This window comes from Pocillopora damicornis, chromosome 2 (assembly GCF_964200805.1).
Source record: "Pocillopora damicornis chromosome 2, jaPocDami1.2, whole genome shotgun sequence".
Classification (NCBI taxonomy): domain Eukaryota; kingdom Metazoa; phylum Cnidaria; class Anthozoa; order Scleractinia; family Pocilloporidae; genus Pocillopora; species Pocillopora damicornis.
The window spans coordinates 33,491,867-33,509,956 of NC_142671.1; the positions used below are offsets into that span (position 1 = coordinate 33,491,867).

Sequence of the window (18,090 nt, forward strand, 5' to 3'; positions counted from 1 at the left end):
GACACAAAGGAGCGGGAAAAGGTCTCTTTGAAGTTAAACGAAATCTACTTAAATATTCCATCTGTTTCTACGACGTAAAGAATCTCAAAATTAAAAAGCTGGATGCCATTAACTCGAGGCCATTAAAGTAGGAAACTTAGATGCCAATTTACAGCTCTGATATAAAAAACAATACCTATCTTAATTGCAGTAGCGCAGCTTAGGAGATAAAAACGGAAAAGCAATGAAAAGTTTCTGCTTAACTATGCAGGGTTGGAGTGGAAACCTTCGTATGAAAAGAAATTAAAGTTACGAGTATAAACTCCGCTGCTAACTACCATGAAAACCAATTTTTCCAGAAAGACCATTAACACTTATATTTACCTAAAAAACCGTGTAATAAATATCAAAAGTGCTGCCATGCAGGTGCATAATGAAAGCGAGTAACAAGCAAAATCTATTCTAAAAGCTACTGTGTTTTTTATACATTTTTTTTTATTTATTAAAATGAAAGGACTTGAAATGGTTAAATGTGAAAGTTTTCGAATAAATATGTTCCGAATAACACACACGGGAAAATCAGTAAATTTCCCCGTAACACTGATAATTCATAACAGCTGTCCGCTCTACCAAAGATATGATGATTATGATAATAATGATTATAGAGGATTATTTACAACTTCTCAATCAGCGTATTCTTCGTGTCGTTAAAGAGACGGATAGGGATACCACAAATTATAGGACGGTTTCCTTTTATTAAATTAGTTAATTTAGCTGAAGCGCTGAAGCGCTGAACGCTCTGTCAGGGGTATTATGATTATAATAATAATGATGATAAATGTTTATATACAACGCCTCCCGAGTGCATTCTTCGCGTGTTAGGCGCGTAAAAGAAATTGTTGCAAACTATTTCTTCATTTTAAGAATTTATTTTCACCTGCTAACCTAGCTAGGTCGCCGCTCAAAGTCAAAGAAATTTCCACATCAGTTCACGTGAAAAGCTTTCCATGGAGAATGAACATGTATCTGTGGATATTTAATCTCGTCTGTTCAGCTGTGTATGGCATAGGCCGTATTTCAGAGCCAAATTTGAAAGCTGTTAACTTTGCCAAAGAGTTAGAAGGACAAAAGCTGAACGGAAGCCTGATAAAAGAAATAGAAGTTTCTTCGGAAAGTTCTTGTCGGTTTGAGTGTGTGAATGAAGAGCGATGTCAATCCTACAACTTTGGAACCTTAGAGGGCGACTCAGGGAAATTCAAATGTCAGCTAAGCGACTCGGATCGATTTGCTGGATTTGCTAACTTTACCAAGGACGAACATTTCATTTACAGAGGAATAGAGGTAAGCTTAATCTCTTTTAGTGTATCAAGAACTACTTGCGGCTCCATGTTTGAATCTTATCTCTAAAATCGAAGCTGGATCTCTTTTAATATTTTCTAACTGGGATACATCAACCTTACTCTACCTAACATATGTCACCAAAGTTTTTTAAGAATCTTGCGGCAACCTGGTGAAATTTGCCGATGTTTACGTCAGGGAAAGAAGCTTGCATTGGTATGGCCGTGATAACCAAAAAAAGTGAGACCTTGACAAAAAGTACTAAAACTATTTTAAGGAAATAATTTTTGCAACGAAGAGCCAGTAATCGAGTTTTCACAATAGGGGAAATAAACCTGGCTTTATATTTGACATAAATATTGCTGATCAAGATTCCAGTGTTTTCCCATCCGTACATCAATCGATTTATGGAAGTTTTGTCCCGTCACAAGTTCTCCCCCTTAAAGCAAACAAGTTCACCCCAAATCTTTCAGCGCTTGGTTTTAAAGCAAGCCAAGCTTTCTAATTCATAAAATTTTCTGCCGTCGTCACAGGCGGCCCAAGCTCCAGCTGTGAGATGATCATCTTGCGCAATAACAGTCATAGCGGAATTATAAGAGTTGGTATGGGCATATTTAAGACTGTTCTCAGGAATAAATAAAATACGTCAAATTCTCAAAGAAAATACCTCACCTTACTTCCACAGTGTATCATTTGTTATCTGACCGCTTACTTTGATGAAAAGAGCCCATTTTAGCGAGTTGTTCATTTCGAGGTTTTCAACGTACATAAGAAAAGCCCAAGGCTGAACATTCCATTTCCGAACGCCTGATCCGAGAAGCGAAAAATCCAAGCTCAAAATTACCGGTCGACCACAAATCCAACGCAGAATCCAAGCAAATATACTGTAGTTTCATTTCAATTCACTAAAAACTCAATCTTTCCCGCGCAATCGACACTAAGCCGACAGCTAGCCCCAGTTAACTACTCGACACGAATAGAGCAATTGCTAACAATTCGTGTGGCTAAAATTTTCTAGCGGCAAAACTGATATTCTGATCTCGATTTCATGACCAAAGTTTGTCTAGCCGCCATGTTTGTTATGCATGTTGACACTTTTTAAACTCGCGCTATGTTCGCACCCAGATTTCGCGCGGTCAAAAAACCCCATGGAGCTCTCTTAAAGGAAAAAGTCTGCCATCATCCTTTTGATATCTCTTTGTATAATGATTTTCTTTCTTTAATTGTTAGAGCACCTGCGAGGAAGACGATCCTTGCAAGGAGAATGAAATTTGTGTTGTTGACTACAAATCAAACACTCATTTTTGTAAGTGTATTAGAGGTAAGTGGAGATCTGTTCGGGGAAAGACAAAAAATACTCTAGGAGAGGGATATACTGAAAATGCCAAGGACAGATAAAACGAGTAGATTGGCACCAGCTGAGGCAAGGGTACGAAAGGTCAAGGATGTAACGTCCATGACAAAAACATCTAAAAAGAGAGAGAGAGAGAGAGAGAGAGAGAGAGAGAGAGAGAGAGAGAGAGAGAGAGAGAGAGGAAGAGAGAGAGAGAGAGAGAGAGAGAGAGAGAGAGAGAGAGAGAGAGAGGAAGAGAGAGAGAGAGAGAGAGAGAGGAAGAGAGAGAGAGAGAGAGAGAGAGAGAGAGAGAGAGAGAGAGGAAGAGAGAGAGAGAGAGAGAGAGAGAGAGAGAGAGAGAGAGAGAGAGAGAGAGAGAGAGAGAGAGAGAGAGAGAGAGAGAGAGAGAGAGAGAGAGAGAGAGAGAGAGAGAGAGAGAGAGAGAGAGAGATAGAATAAATAATTTTTGTTATCGTCAAAGCGTTTTACTTTTTTTCGTTATTTCTAGATTGCCCGGCCAAGAACTGTCTAGATTATTATCAAAATGGTTCAAAAATCGACGGTGTGTACTGGGTTTACCCTGATGAAGAACACCCCTTTCAAGTGCTGTGTGACATGACAACTGATGGTGGAGGATGGACCACCTTTCAAAGGCGCATGAATGGCTCCGTAGACTTTTATGTCGACTGGGAATCATACAAAAAGGGCTTTGGAAATCTGGAGGGCGAGTTTTGGCTCGGAAACGATTATCTTCACCGTCTGACTGCGTCTGCTAACATGGTGTTTCGAATTGATGTGGAGGATTACGAAGGCGACCGACGATTTGCCGAGTACACGACTTTCGCTGTGGCCGATGAAAGCGATGATTATCGGGTGACAATCGATGGATACCGAGGCACCGCTGGCGATGCATTGGTTTCCCTTGATAGGCCCATCAGGTTTGTTGCATTGCAGCTTTTTGTATTTTGCTCTATGAATGACCAGTAATATAAGGGTAATTTCTGAAAAGCTCCTGCCCAGGAATTTGGAAATACGTTGAGGACTGCTGGAAGTCGAGGATCCCAATTCTTGGGCTGATCAGCTTTTTTCTCCTAATGACAAATCTAAGCTAAAGTATTGCATCATCGCCGATCAGATTTTTCAACTTCCCGTTTATTGCTAACTAGGATTGCTTCTTTCATAAAGATGACGTCAAATTCATGTTGACGCTATTAACCTAAAAAACATGTGTACTTGCTTACAACTCCTTTTTCTCAAACTTTCCTGAAAGGGAATCTTTTTATGTGCACTGCTGACAATTAGTGCTTCTTACGTATTTCCAACCATGCAGTGCCATCTGCTTTTTATTGACTATGATATGCTGCTAGAAGGATTGCTTTCTCGCTTTTTCTCAGTTTCTCACGAAATGCTTTTGATATCTTAGAAATATGAGGTTTACAACCAAAGACAAAGATAACGACGTGAAAATCAGCGGAAACTGTGCGTTAGACTATAAAGGTGGCTGGTGGTACAACTACTGCCATAACGCCAATCCAAATGGTTTGTACAAAGGCGGAGGTAACGCACAAGGTATTACATGGCAGTCATTTCGAGGACAAGGATATTCTTTAAAGCACACCGAGATCAAAATTCGACCAGCGTGATTTCAATTGAAGTAGTTGCGTCTTTAAGCCAACAGCAAACTGTAGCTTCTGATTAATAATTAAAGATGTTTGCTGTGCAGGAGTTATAATTCTTAATTTAGTTTGTGATGATTGTAATATATGAGTTCGGTTAATGAGATATTTTGTTGGCAGATGGGCGTTTAGCTGTAGCCTTTCAACGCTCCTAGTGGTGATAAACCTTCTTATTTTGTTCGTGAAATAGTTTCATTGATTTATCTACGTATATAAAGCCCTTTTTCTGTCTTTGAATATATGTCGCTCCTTCATTGAGAGAAAGGCACTTTTAATTCGTATTGTAAAAACGTTACTTATTTCGTCAGTGGAGACTTTCATACATATTGATGATGGGCTTAATTTCAATTAAACGTGTTAATGTCTCAAAGATTGTCTAATGGAGAAGTTATTTCGTAACTGACGCTGGCTTGCAGACGCACTTAAAATAAACATCAGCAGAGCGTTGCAAAATATCTCCCGTCAACTCGATGAAAAGAGACCTGCGGTAATTTACTCGTGTTTCATCTTTTCTCTGATACGTCGCACATTACTCAATTGAAGACCTGTCAACTTTCTTTTCTTTACTGCGTCTTTCAATAAATAGTTACCTCAAAGACCACGAGACATTCGCTTAAACCGTGAACTCCCTTAGATGATGCCAAGCTGAATTATGGCCAACAGATCGAAAAAGATGCGTAAATCTTAGTCTGTTACAAATCGAGATAGGAGGATTCTTCCCTACTGTCTTTTTATTATTTGTATTCCTGCTTATCAAAGATTGCTTAATGTTTATCTAATGTTAATTGGTTGTTATTGCTCTCCCCAAGCGTTACATTTTGTCTGAAATAATTTTCATTGGATTCTTTGTTATGTCTGGGTTGAAAGTAAATTTGAATGTCGCTATTGGTGCGATGGTCAATAATCGCACGGTAAGACAGCACCTTAGAGAAAACTCGTCCATGTAACACTTGAATCAAATTGTGCCAGATAAAAATCCTTATGGTAAGAACACCAAGAGACTCTCATTGTATTGGAAAAGGGTAAGTTTAAAAATATATATATATATATCGTTGGTTAACGATAGTGAAGGGCAGTGAAACCTAACTTTAGCTAATTATCTCACCACTTTTCCATCCATTATACTTTCCATTTCATTGTTGCTAGCGATAACCGCTTGCAGCCGACCATGACTAATTTTAGCGCTATTGGTTTGTCTCTATTTTATGATTCCATTCTTCCGTAAGCGACCACTTCACATGGGTCGACCACAGCACAGGTGCCCTTCGCGTAACGGGACGTTTTTTTCGGTCGGTGATAACCTAAGGTATACCTTGTGGTGGGCTTAAGTAAGTGTGTTACGGATTAATACTGTACTGACTGTAGGATTCGCTCCTTATTAAGAATATAACAAGTTGTGAAATAAAGTAGTCGATTCTGTGGAGTTTTAATCTTCTTTCTATCGTTTGTTTAGGCCGCAACAGATGATAGCTTCATTTGTTTTCGCTAGGTGTAATTCTAGGAGCATTAGGTGTTCCAAATCCCAAGGAGATGGTTAGCATTACGAGTGGGTGGAGCTCGTCTGTTTGGAGCTTCTGTCATGATTGCCTTATTGTTTACTATGTTCACTCCGCCTTGAGTGTATTAAGAATATTAGAGGGCCTAGTGTTGGTGAGTTAAAATAATAGTAATGATAACAATGATAACGATTGTAGTAAAAAAGGTGAAATTAATACTAGTATTTTAAATGGTGCAGTTGAAAAATAAAATCTTTTTTTTGTAAAAGTAGTTAGCGACTTACGATTATTTATTTCACTAGGGATAAAGTCTCATAAAACTGGGGCAATGTATAGGATTATAATTATATAGGACTGACAGTCAATTTCTTTACCAGGAATCTGTCATATAAACACAGTAGCCTTTTACTGACAAGAAAACTCAACTTTTTTAAGTAATGAAAATAAAAGGATCGATAATCCCCGAATAAAAATCGTAAAGTGCTTTGGCGCTAACGCTCAAGATTAAAAAAAAAAAAAGCCTTGAAAAACTACAAAAACAAACAATGGGCGTAATTTTAATATAAAAATTCTCAGTCATTGACTTGGTCCTTACGGACAGAAGAAATCTTTCAGATACTCGGCCAAAATCGGCCTGTGGCAAATCTTCCAGTTCTCAATTTTCGTTCTCAGCCGTGGGAAATGCCACTACCAAGGCCACTGATTTCGTAACTTTCGGTTTTTCTTTCCGTACATGTTTGGTTTTCTTTCCCCTCAAGGAAAGTTTTAACGTCACTGTCAGTAAGCGATACGGAGTTTTTAGTGTTTTAGCAACCATAATCCGAACAAATCCCGATAAAGACCTTGGATTGAGGATGGTGAAGGCCTTGCCACTCATGCATCAACCTGACCGACAGGCGCAATGGACACGAATGAAGTAATTCCTAAAATTAATTCCCCGTCTGGCTGAACTTGTTTAGCGGCAAAACGAATATTATGATCTTAATTCCACAATCCAAGCTAAAAAAACTTCTTTTAACCTTCCAACAAACATTTTTTGGTTGGCTTGGTGAAAAGTTCAGAGTTAATTTTAAATGATTTCTTGATCAGAAGTAAGAAAAATACACATATAAACGCGAAAAACAACGCTAGCCTGGTTATTATTCCACTAGTATGTAGAGGGACACGAAATTTTCCAGGGTATTAAGGTGAAGAACAGGGCAAAAAATAAGGGATAACAAAATGGCCGAACTGAACGATCCAAACTTTGATTTTTTCGCTAGTTTTTCGAGGCTTGACTTTTAGAGAAACGAAGTTTTAAGCGGAACAGATTTTTTTGTTAGTCATATAGTACAATTTTGATGTTTCTTTCGTTTTGTTTTCGTCTTTCGCGCACTCCTTATGCGATGGATGTGTTTCGCAAACCAAACTTAAAAAAATTAAAAAGTTAAATAACAGTGGATAATGATAAACCTTAGGCACTCGCAAGAATACTGCACAATTTTCAAAATATCCTTGTGTATTAAATTTTACATCATCGAATAAGGTGTGTATATTTTTTAGGGACATAACTCGTACATATTTAAAGGACGCAAACTGTATGAGGCATGCACACACCAGGGAAATTAACACTCAAAAGCGAAAATACGCCATGGAAATACTAGAAGCACACAAAACCGTAGAAAATTAAAACAAGCCTGAACTGGCAAAGGGCTTAAAAGTTTTCTGCAATGTGCACCCTACCATTCCAAAACTTGGAACCACTGCTTGGTTCTACCTTCGTCATGGACGTTCTGAAACGGTACAAAAAAAATTTGAATTTAACTTTCTTCCCTGTTCGAATCGTAATCGATCATATTTGAACAGGTTTATGGCATCACTAGTAATTCCGAGTAGGACCTGAAAGATGCCATCGAATTTTGATGAAGAAAGAGTCACTATTTTTGAAAATTGATCAATTGTAGGAACACTAATATAAATATCTGTAAAAAAAAATTAAAAGAATATCAGTAAAAAACTGATTTTATGCATTATTTAGGCTCTAAAAAAAATCAACCTTTTCACTACTTAAACTGTTTTCAATCTACCAACTTTCTTGCACCTGCTTACCTAGTTACCAAATCAGATAGCAGTGAAACAAACATTCATTTTCTTCATCATAAACTTACCGACGGTTAAGACTACACATGCATCTCTGTCTGACATTTCTCCTTTGTGCCGTTGTGTACGGCATAGGCCGTATTTCAGAGCCAGATCTGAGAGCAGTTAACTTTGCTGACATGATACAAGGAAAAAAGCTGAACGGAAGCCTGATAAGAGAAATAGATGTGGATTCGGAAAGTTCCTGTCAGTTTGAGTGTGTGGATGAAGAGCGATGTCAATCTTACAACTTTGGAACCCAAAAGGGCGACTCAGGGAAATTCAAATGTCAGCTAAGCGACTCTGATCGATTTGTTGGATTTGCTACCTTTATCGAGGATGAACATTTCATTTACAGAGGAATAATGGTAAACTGAATCTCTTTTCGTGTATTAAAAATTACTTGTGGCTAAATGTTTGAATCTTATCTCTAAAATCGAAGCTGGATCTCTTTAAAATGTTTTCTAACTGGGATACATCAACCTTACTCTAGCAAACATATGTCGCTAAAGTTTTAAAGAATCGAAGATTCTTGCGGCAACCTGGTGGGAAATTTGTCGATGTTTGTATCAAGGAGAGAAGCCCGGTAGAGCCATGATAAAACAAAATGTTAGACCTTGATAAAAAGTACTGAAACTATTTTCAGGATATAAATTTTGCATTGAAAAACCTTGCTTTATTTTTGACATAAATCCTGCTGATGAAGATTCCAGCGTTTTCCACTCGTACATCAATCGATTTTTGAAAGTTTTGCCCCGTCACAAGTTCGCTTCCTTAAAGCAAAACAAGTTCACCCTAAATCTGTCAACGCGTAAGTTTAAAGTAAGCCAAGCTTACTAGTTCATACTATTTTCTGCCGCCATCAGCCATAAAAAATGTCAAATACAGGAAGACCTCAATATACTAACGGCTTTGCATAATGTGTACATCGTCACAAGGAAATAAATTGGCATGTTGATTGCAGTTTATCGTCGCTTAAAGGTGAAATCACATTTTGATCGGAATATTTTAGGATGCCAACGAAAAATGATTACGCTCAACAGTAAGGAAACGAGTTGATAACTTTGATGGCAAAAAGGTTTATGTGGGATCGCGTTTGTTTTACACCAGAGGGCAACTAGCAAAGATGATAGTGGGGTGATCTTGCAGTCGGTCGATATGTCCATAGAACATATGATACTCTAAGGCCGAGAACTTCCAGAAATGTTTGTCATGATGAAATTCGAATGTTTCCCGGTTCGTTAAGTGTTGTAAATTAAATTTCTTTAATATGCAAAATATAAAAGCATATATGTCTTGAGCTTCTCCTTGCATGTAATATCGAATAAAGGCATTTAACTTTCAAGACCAAAAAAATATTTTGTTATCAACTTTTAAAAAAGATAAATGTTTCTCAATTTTCTTTTCCTAATTTCAGGGCACCTGCATGGATTATCCATGCAGAAAAAACGAAATATGTTTCGCAGGCGACAAATCCAACACACCCCTCTGTAAGTGCATCAGAGGTAAGTGAACCCGGTGTAATTTTCTAGTTTATCAGCCATAAAGTAATGTACTTTAGGAGAATTGTGGTAAAGTAGCTAAAAAAGAAGAGAGTTTCGAAAAGATGTGAGGACAATATATGACATATACAGTTTTCGCTTTGCTGGTAATCGTTACAACAGACAATTTGTATATATTTTTTGTCAAAGCGTTCTACTTTCGCGTTTTGTTATTTTCTAGATTGCCCCAAGAACTGTCTAGACTATTATCAAAATGGTTCCAAAACCGACGGTGTGTACTGGGTTTACCCTGATGACGAAGAACCTTTTCAAGTGCTGTGTGACATGAAAACTAATGGTGGAGGATGGACCACCTTTCAAAGGCGCATGGATGGTTCTGTAGACTTTTATGTCGACTGGGAATCATACAAAAGAGGCTTTGGAAATCTGGAGGGCGAGTTTTGGCTCGGAAACGATTATCTTCACCGTCTGACTGCGTCTGCTAACATGGTGTTTCGAATTGATATGGAGGATTACGAAGGCGTCCGACGATTTGCCGAGTACACGACTTTCGCTGTGGCCGACGAAAGCGTAGATTATCGGGTGACGATCGACGGGTATCGAGGCGCCGCAGGCAACGCATTGGCACCATCTGACAGAAATGGTATCAGGTTTGTTACAGGCATTTCAGTTTTTTGTGCCATGTAGAATGAATAGAATATCTCCTTCCCAAAAAAATGAATAAAATAGTTATGACCTTCTAAAAGTGAAGATCCCAATATTTAAGTTGATCAGCTCTTTCTACATATACGGAGGAAGCATCAATGCGGAATGATCGTATTTCACTATTCATTGATATATGCACCATTGCTGATGAACCAATCTAACTTCAAGTATATTGCTGACCATAATTGCTCCTTTTATATTGTATGTATCGCCCTATGCTTCATTTTTAGCATCACGATACCTTTCTGTTTCCTGTTCAAGGAATCATTCCTCGTACACTTTTCTGACGATGCAGCGCTTCTTGGATATTTCTGACCAAGCAATTCTACCAGCAACATTGCTGTCCAGCTTCTCGTCAGTTTCTTACAAAATTCTTTTTTCGTCATAGAAATATGAGCTTCACAACCAGGGACAGAGACAACGACGTTGATAACGGAAAAAACTGTGCGTTAGCCTTTAGAGGTGGCTAGTGGTATAGTGCCTGCCATAACGCAAATCCAAATGGCTTGTACTAAAGTGGAAGTATCGCACAAGGAATTACCTGGGCACCATTTCGAGGACAAGATTATTCGTTAAAACACACTGAGCTCAAACTTCGACCAGCATGATTTTATTTGAAGAAGTTGCACGTACAAGCCTCTTTTGCAAAGTGATAGTTGTAGTAATAACGATAATATCGATAATAGTAATGATAATAATGATAACAATAATGATAATGTCTTTATTCATCGTGATAAAAATGCACATCAAGATGTTACATACTGGATATAAATGCAATAAAGGAGCGATTTAGGATTTCATCCTTTTATCTATATTATTCCTAAAAGTAAATCTTTTTAAAAAAAAAACAACAACAACAGCGTATTGTATTTAAATTTGGTCTTCATCAAAGTCTGTTTCTAAGGCGCACAGGTGATTCTTTATCTCTGGTATGATAACTAAGTAACGGATGGTCTTCATGTTTTAAGTCATTTAAAAAGACAGTAGTCTCTATTGACTTAAAGGTCGTAAATATCACAACTAATTGATGTGTCGCCGTTCTTGTAAAATCTTTTTCAAAAAAAGTATAGTAAGGTCAGAAATACTAGCTTCATAGATAAAAAGAAAGTTTTGAAAGCACAGTTGCATTGAAAGGATGTTTTTTTGGTTTTTTTTTTATCTTGCGGAGCTTCTTCTTTGCGCAGGCTCTAATTACAATAAACTATTATGGGCTTCATGGACCTTGACCCTGACATGTGAACTTAACTTGCAATTACCCTGTATCGTGACTCCCCATAAAGGAAGGCTGCTATACTGCCCTATATCGTAGAACTGAAAAAAATTAGGTTGATTTACCTCTCTTACGTAGGACTATGGACTAATCCCTCATCTCTGCTGATGTTAGAGTGCATGCTATTTGCAGCAGTGGAGTCCATTAACCATAGATGAAAGCAAAGTCAGAGATATCTGGTAAATCGCTACCTATCAAGAGATAGCGATATCTGCCCTGTGCTCATTGATTCTTGTAAAAGTTTGTAATGATTGTAAGATAGCTGGTAAGCGGAGTGGCATTGAATTAGATGGAGTAGATGGAGTTTACGAGCAGGTCCATGGTACAAGTGTACGTTTTGCTGTCTGCGATAAAACACAAAAGTAGAAGTGCACCATCTGAGTTAAGTATTTATACAAAATATTTGAGTCACTCGTGATTTGATGTTGTAGCATTGAAATACAGAATGCTTTTTCGTAAGCATATTTATAGAGTTTGTCTTCACGTCGTGTTAGTTATGTAAAGAAGTGAAATATATATTTATAGAGTTTTCCTAACCACTTGGATCCTCCTCAAGCCGTTGCTCAACGAAATTATCAGTTAATATCGCCTGATTCTCTCTTTCTAGCTACTGTTTTGACCAAATTAATTCTTAAATACAAACGGTTAGCGAACTACTCGACACGAATGGAACAGTTCCTAAAATTTATTCCTCGAAAAATTTGTGCGGCTGAACTTGTTCAGCCGCAAAACTGATATTCTGATCTTAATTCCATAACCTAAGCTAAAAACTTCTTTTAATCTTTCAAAAAACAATTTTTTGATTGGCTCGGTGAAAACTTTGGGGTTAGTCTCAATATAATCACTTGAACAGAAGTTAAGAAATTACACTCATAAACGCGAAAAATAACGCTAGGCTGGTTATTATTCCACTAGTATGTACAGAGCACGTAAAATTTTCCAGGGTATTAAGGTGAAGAACCGGGCAAAAAATAAGGGATAACAAAATGACCGAACAGAACAATCCAAACTTTGAGTTTTTCGCTAGTTTTTCGAGGTTTGACTTTTAGAGAAACGAAATTTTAAGCGCGACAAGTATTTTTGTTGGTAACAAAGTACAATTTTAATAGTTTCTTTCATCTTGTTTTCGTCTTTTGAATACTCCTTGTGCGATCGATACAATGCACAGTTAAGGCAACCGTAAGACTTACCATGGAAGTTTCTAGAACATCTCATTAGGTATCGTAATCATGATGTATACTACTAAAATAGTTGCGTTTTAAGCCTCCAGAATGTTCCAGAATACTTTGTAGAAGTAGTTACTAGCTGTTGTCTGGAGTGAGTGACCATTTGGAAAGCTATACCGGGGGAAAGCTAATATGGAGACTGTTCCTTTCTAGGGGCCTTGCAGAAATCTGTGATTATTTTTGTCGATGGTGAGCTAAGATATACCTTGTAGAAGACTCAAGTGAGTTTATTCAGGATTAATACTGTACTGACCATACGATTCGCTCCTTATTAAGAATATTACAAGTTGTGTGGTAAAGGAGTCGAGTATGTAGGATTGTAATGTTCTTTTTGTCGGTTAGATTATGCCGTAACACAAGATAACTTCATTTGTTTTCCTTACGTGTAATTCTAAGAGCATTTCATTACGGTTACATGGTATGGTGTTCCATACCAGGGGATGGTTAGCATTCCGAGTGGGTGGATCGCGACGATTCTACTGCATTGTGTTTTGTTGTTCACATGATTAACTCAACTTATAACCATGGCGTGGTGAAGGATGAGGAATATTAAAACTTTCTTGATAGAAAAAAATAATTGATTAAAAAATAAGAATTGCTCTAAAAATAAATCAATGAATGTAGAATGTAAGAACACGCAATTAATTTTTTTTTTTCATGTTAGAATTGTGGCAGATTTGAGACTTGGTGTTTATTACCAGAAATGCCACCATCCCGACTTTAGAAGGGTTGGCTATCGTTCCCCTGGTATGTAAGTATTAGCTGCCCAAAAAGACATCACTTGGTAGGATTTCTTTGGGTGAGGGCTAAAAATTAAGGAAGCGATAAAACGAATAGTGGAGACTTCTCGCACAGATTCCAATCGTAGGTCAAAGTATGGCATCTCTCTTTTGCCAGGAACTGAAGAGCTAACCTTCAGTAAAACTGTTCTGGAATTGAACCAGGGAAAATAAATCTTTATATATATGCAATGTTTCTTCAAATCTGTATTAGCACTATTCCACAATTTTATGGATCTTTTCATAAGATAGTCTAAATACGCTCCCTCTTAAAAATCGTTAAAATGTGTGGATTTTTGCGAAACAATTTTCCAAACTTGGCAAAGCTATAGAACATAAAGATCAATCCTTACAAAAAAAAAGAAAAAAGCAACAAACAAACCAAAATTGGAAAGTCTGGGCTCTTTTCCTAGCTGTGGCAAGAGCGAAACTTGAATTTCACATCAATCAATAAATCGTGGGAGTATTGACGCAGCAAACGTCTTCTTATCATATTATAAGCCAGTCGTTGGATATATTAGGAAAAAGCAAATTATAAACTATGTATCAGTTGGTTACTTTCAGAAAACCTATTCCAGAGGAAATCAATCCATTGTTAAGTTGTGAGGTAATCGAATAAAGATTTGTATCTAATTCTTCGAATGTGAAGAATTTGGATACGATTTACGAAATATAGCTTACGCTAATCAATCATATGAGAGATTGTCGAGTGAGAGACATACTCGTTTTTTAACATATTAGCAAAAGTTTCAAGAGCGATTTTTTTCACCTTTTAGTTTGGTGAGTTTTCAACTGATGATTTTGATGATCAAGAGCTTTGTAATTTGTTATCTGAATGCGAGCAAAGGCCAAATGATTCCGGGAATGGTGAAATGGAAGCAATTCTAAACACGAATGAGAACAGCATGAACAAAGATTGTGTCTCAAAAAATAAGCAAGATGTAACGTAATTTGACATCAGTGGCTATGTCACGCAACATCAAGTCAGTGATTGTAACTACGATAATGACTTGTGCGATTAACTACTGCTTGAGCTTCAGATTTCCGAGCACTGTTGTGATAACGTGGGTGCAGTTTCACATAAAAAGAGCATCAAGGATCACAGCTAATATATCTTACAATCTTGTCACGATAATGAGAATTACACGAATGAAATACTGAAGTTATTACATGAGGAAAGCAACCAAACCAAATTAAGCAAAACGGCTGCAATGGACCTTTCATTGAACTATGTGATTTTTTAGGATGAAACACACGCCAGGATGAATGGAAAATGTCTGTGCAGTGGGGCATTACCTGAGAATAATTGCGCTGATGATATGAGGGTGAAATTTTTAACAAATGAAGAAGTTTCTGAGTGGCTAGATGAATAGTCTCTTAGTGATATAGAGTTGTCCCTGGCTGCGGAGGAGGCCGAAAGTAGAGCTTAACTTAAATTTATCCTTCAAGCTTAGCAAACTAGCCTGTTACGATATCTGACTCTCTTTCTCAGGAAAAACTTTAAAGATGGTGCTAGTTATTTCTCTAGTCCAATTCGATGTCGTCCTGTAGAGCCCTGATTTTAAGGTCGGTTTGGACAAGTATTTTCAAAATACTTAAACGAGCAATGATTATTGTAGCACTGAAATATATCAGTTTTCAAATCATTGATAAGCTGGTTTAGATGGAGAAGAAATCAGAAGATCAAACTTCATAGCAAAAAAATAGCTTTTCCCAGACATAATGCTCGTAAAACGAAGAGCTATTAGTAGACAGTGCAATAGTAGCGAAGGAGAAAAAAAAAAACAAAAAAAAAACCGAGGAGGATTTGGATGCAGTCGTTGATCTTGCCCTGATAAATGATGCTTGATGCCATCGAATTTTGATGAAGAAAGATTCACTGTTTTTGAAAATTGATCAATTATAGGAACAACAATGTACATATCTGTTTAAAAAAGATAAAATAAAATATCAGGTAAAATAAATGATTTTAAGCAACCTTCACACTGCGAAAAAAACAGCCTTGAGGAGAAAATAGGGAAACACTGCCACCCAATAATATTTGAAAAAAAAAATTGTTAGCAGTAGATCAACACTGAGGCGTAATCTGACAGTCACCTAAGAAGCAAGCGAATAGCTTATACTGTTTTTAATTTGCCAATTCTATCTTTTCATCAGTCTACGTCACTAAGGAATTACATGAAATGCGCATGCGCATCAATGATCAGTGCTTTGCGATTTCGCTTGAAAGAAAGATTGTGAGCGAGCTCTACCGCTTTTCAAGGATAATCTAAGCCATCATCACTTTATTTTCACTGTGTACTACCAGAGACGGCAGGTAAGCTCCAGGTTTAGGTGTTTTTTTACACACACAGTTTTTACACAGTTTTTAGTCGTTTTCTTCTAATATGTCTGATAAAGATACCACGCTAATGGCTCACGCTGCCTGCACCGCCGACAGCTCTCCTAGTCAGGAGAATTCTGTTCATGTTTTAAAAGACAAAGACCTTGCTATATCCCTGGATAATATAAACAAAAACATGAGTAAAATGGCCAGCATTTTGGCTGAATTGTATGATCAGCTTGACACAGACGAACGCCCCCGAGCTTAAAACGAAAGTCCATATCCGACCTCTAGGATGTTTCAGACTCTGACTCTGAAGGAATTCTCGTCAGTCCGGCAAACAAAAGCGTTACGATAACCAAACAGTAGGCAATTTAAGTCTCCAAGCTAGTGGTGACGAGCTGGACGACGAAAATTACATTCAAAGGCTCGCCGAGTGTTCAAAGGCCAACGGCCAAAAACAGCGGGAAACTCCCGCTAGGGAAACAAAGCTCCTTCAAGATTTTGCCAACAGTTACGACGAGGATGACGCCACCGGCGACGAAACGTAGAAAGAGTTAGCTGATATTACTAAAAAACGATTGGACAAGAAACTTTCCCCTGAAAAAATTAAAAGTTTAGTCGAAAAGTGCAAATGACCTCCGAACTGCTCTGACATAAAGGGTGTAAAAGTAAATCCTGAGATATGGGGCCAGTTAAATGCCAAGCAGAGGAAAACAGACGTGAGGATATCAAATCTACGAAAAATTATCTGCAAAACTACCTTTGCAAATTTGCAAACAACAAACATGTTGATTAGTAATAATTCCTCTGTTCCAGACAGTCAATAACAAAATCATGGCACAACCAATCGACACCATTTCAATGTTGGAGCATGCAAACAGACAACTAGCCCAGTTTCGAAGAGATGGAATAAAACCATCACTGAAAGCAGAATACTCTGTCATTTGTTCTGCTGAAGTACCCATCGGTAGCTAGTACCTTTATGGAGATGACGTGGCAAAACAATTGCGAGATGCCAAAGAGGTGAGCAAAATCAGGTATTCTGTTAGCTCAGCATCTAATGACCGCTACACCGTCTAAAGGCCCCAAGAAAGAGTTTTTATGGAAAGGCCACAATCGGTCCGACAGAAGGAAAAAATTACCAAACAAGAAGAAAAAGTTATGAAACAACTGTCTCAAATAAAGGATGAGGTAAGTGGTTTGAACTTTTTCTGCCTACCTTATTGACTAAGTTTGCAACATTAATGCAACTCATTCAAAGCAGCGGAGGTAACTACTCACTTCGCAGCTTGGAGGACACTTCCTGGTACCAGTATACTAATGTCTGATGTTTTGAGAGCAAGTCTAGAATGTATTGCTACCCCTGTCTGACACAGACTGCCAAACCAAGCTTTTTCAGAATGTGAGTTCCTCATCGTTCGTTATGAGGTGGATAAATTGCTTGAGAAAGGTGTCATTACAAAGACATCACCTATGCCTGGACAAATTTTGTTCAGCATATTTATTTGCCTCACGAATGATGGGGAAGGTGACGTCTAGGAAATTAATGGTCTGTTTTCTGGCCTCTTACAAAGAATGGGACTTAATCTGAAGAGGTTTAAGAAGGCAGTCAGCCACTATCATTTTAAAATGGACTCTTTTTCCACCATAACAAAACTTGTAACCAAAAATCATAGCTGCTATTGACTTTAAAAGATGCCTATTATTCTGTTCCCATCAGATCTTAAGATCGAAAATTTTTACGCTCTATTTGGGAGGACACTTTACATGATTCACCTGCCTTCCCATTGGTTTGTCATGCGCTCCAAAGATTTTTACTAAAAATTTTTAAACCCCTACTATTTGCTTTCCATAAGGAAGGTCACATAGTTGTTGTACATCTGGATGATCTTTACTCGCAAAGACATGACCACTCAGATTCTCTTTGGCTTTGCATAATTTGTTCATTATTTGTGTGTCAATTAACAAGGAAGTAAATTGGCATATTGATTGAAGTTTATCGTCGCTTAAAGGTAAAATTAAATTTTGATCGATGGATTAGGATGCCCACGAAAAATGATTACTCTCAGCAGTAGGGAAACGAATTGATAACTTTGATGGCGAACAGGTGGATGTGGGATCGTGCTTTTTTTACATCAGAGGGCGAACAAGCAAAGACGATAGGGGGGCGATTTTGCAATCGGCCGATATGCCCATAGAACATATGGTGCTCTCAGGCCGAGAACTTGCAGAAATGTTTGTCATGAGGAAATTCTAATGTTTTCCGATTCGTTAAGTGTTATGAATTCCATTTCTTTTATATGCAAAATGTAAAACCATATATGTCTTGAGCTTCTTCTTGT

At 37.7% G+C, this 18,090-nt stretch overlaps 2 protein-coding genes and 1 pseudogene across 2 annotated transcripts; all 3 read left to right on the forward strand.

Moving 5' to 3' along the window:
- Nucleotides 1-785: 785 nt before the first annotated feature.
- Nucleotides 786-4,696, forward strand: LOC113670002 (ryncolin-2). The gene is made up of 4 exons (XM_089198003.1): nucleotides 786-1,320; nucleotides 2,548-2,638; nucleotides 3,159-3,588; nucleotides 4,074-4,696. The coding sequence occupies exons 1-4, from the start codon at nucleotides 994-996 to the stop codon at nucleotides 4,291-4,293; spliced, it is 1,068 nt and encodes a 355-aa protein (XP_089054129.1). The 5' UTR covers nucleotides 786-993; the 3' UTR covers nucleotides 4,294-4,696.
- A 3,260-nt stretch (nucleotides 4,697-7,956) lies between these two features.
- LOC113670001 (ryncolin-2-like) lies at nucleotides 7,957-11,888 on the forward strand. The gene is made up of 4 exons (XM_089198008.1): nucleotides 7,957-8,308; nucleotides 9,358-9,445; nucleotides 9,663-10,092; nucleotides 10,536-11,888. Exons 1-4 carry the CDS (start codon nucleotides 7,988-7,990, stop codon nucleotides 10,615-10,617), a joined length of 921 nt encoding a protein of 306 aa, XP_089054134.1. The 5' UTR covers nucleotides 7,957-7,987; the 3' UTR covers nucleotides 10,618-11,888.
- A 3,921-nt stretch (nucleotides 11,889-15,809) lies between these two features.
- Nucleotides 15,810-16,828, forward strand: LOC149050960 (uncharacterized; annotated as a pseudogene).
- Nucleotides 16,829-18,090: the final 1,262 nt, after the last annotated feature.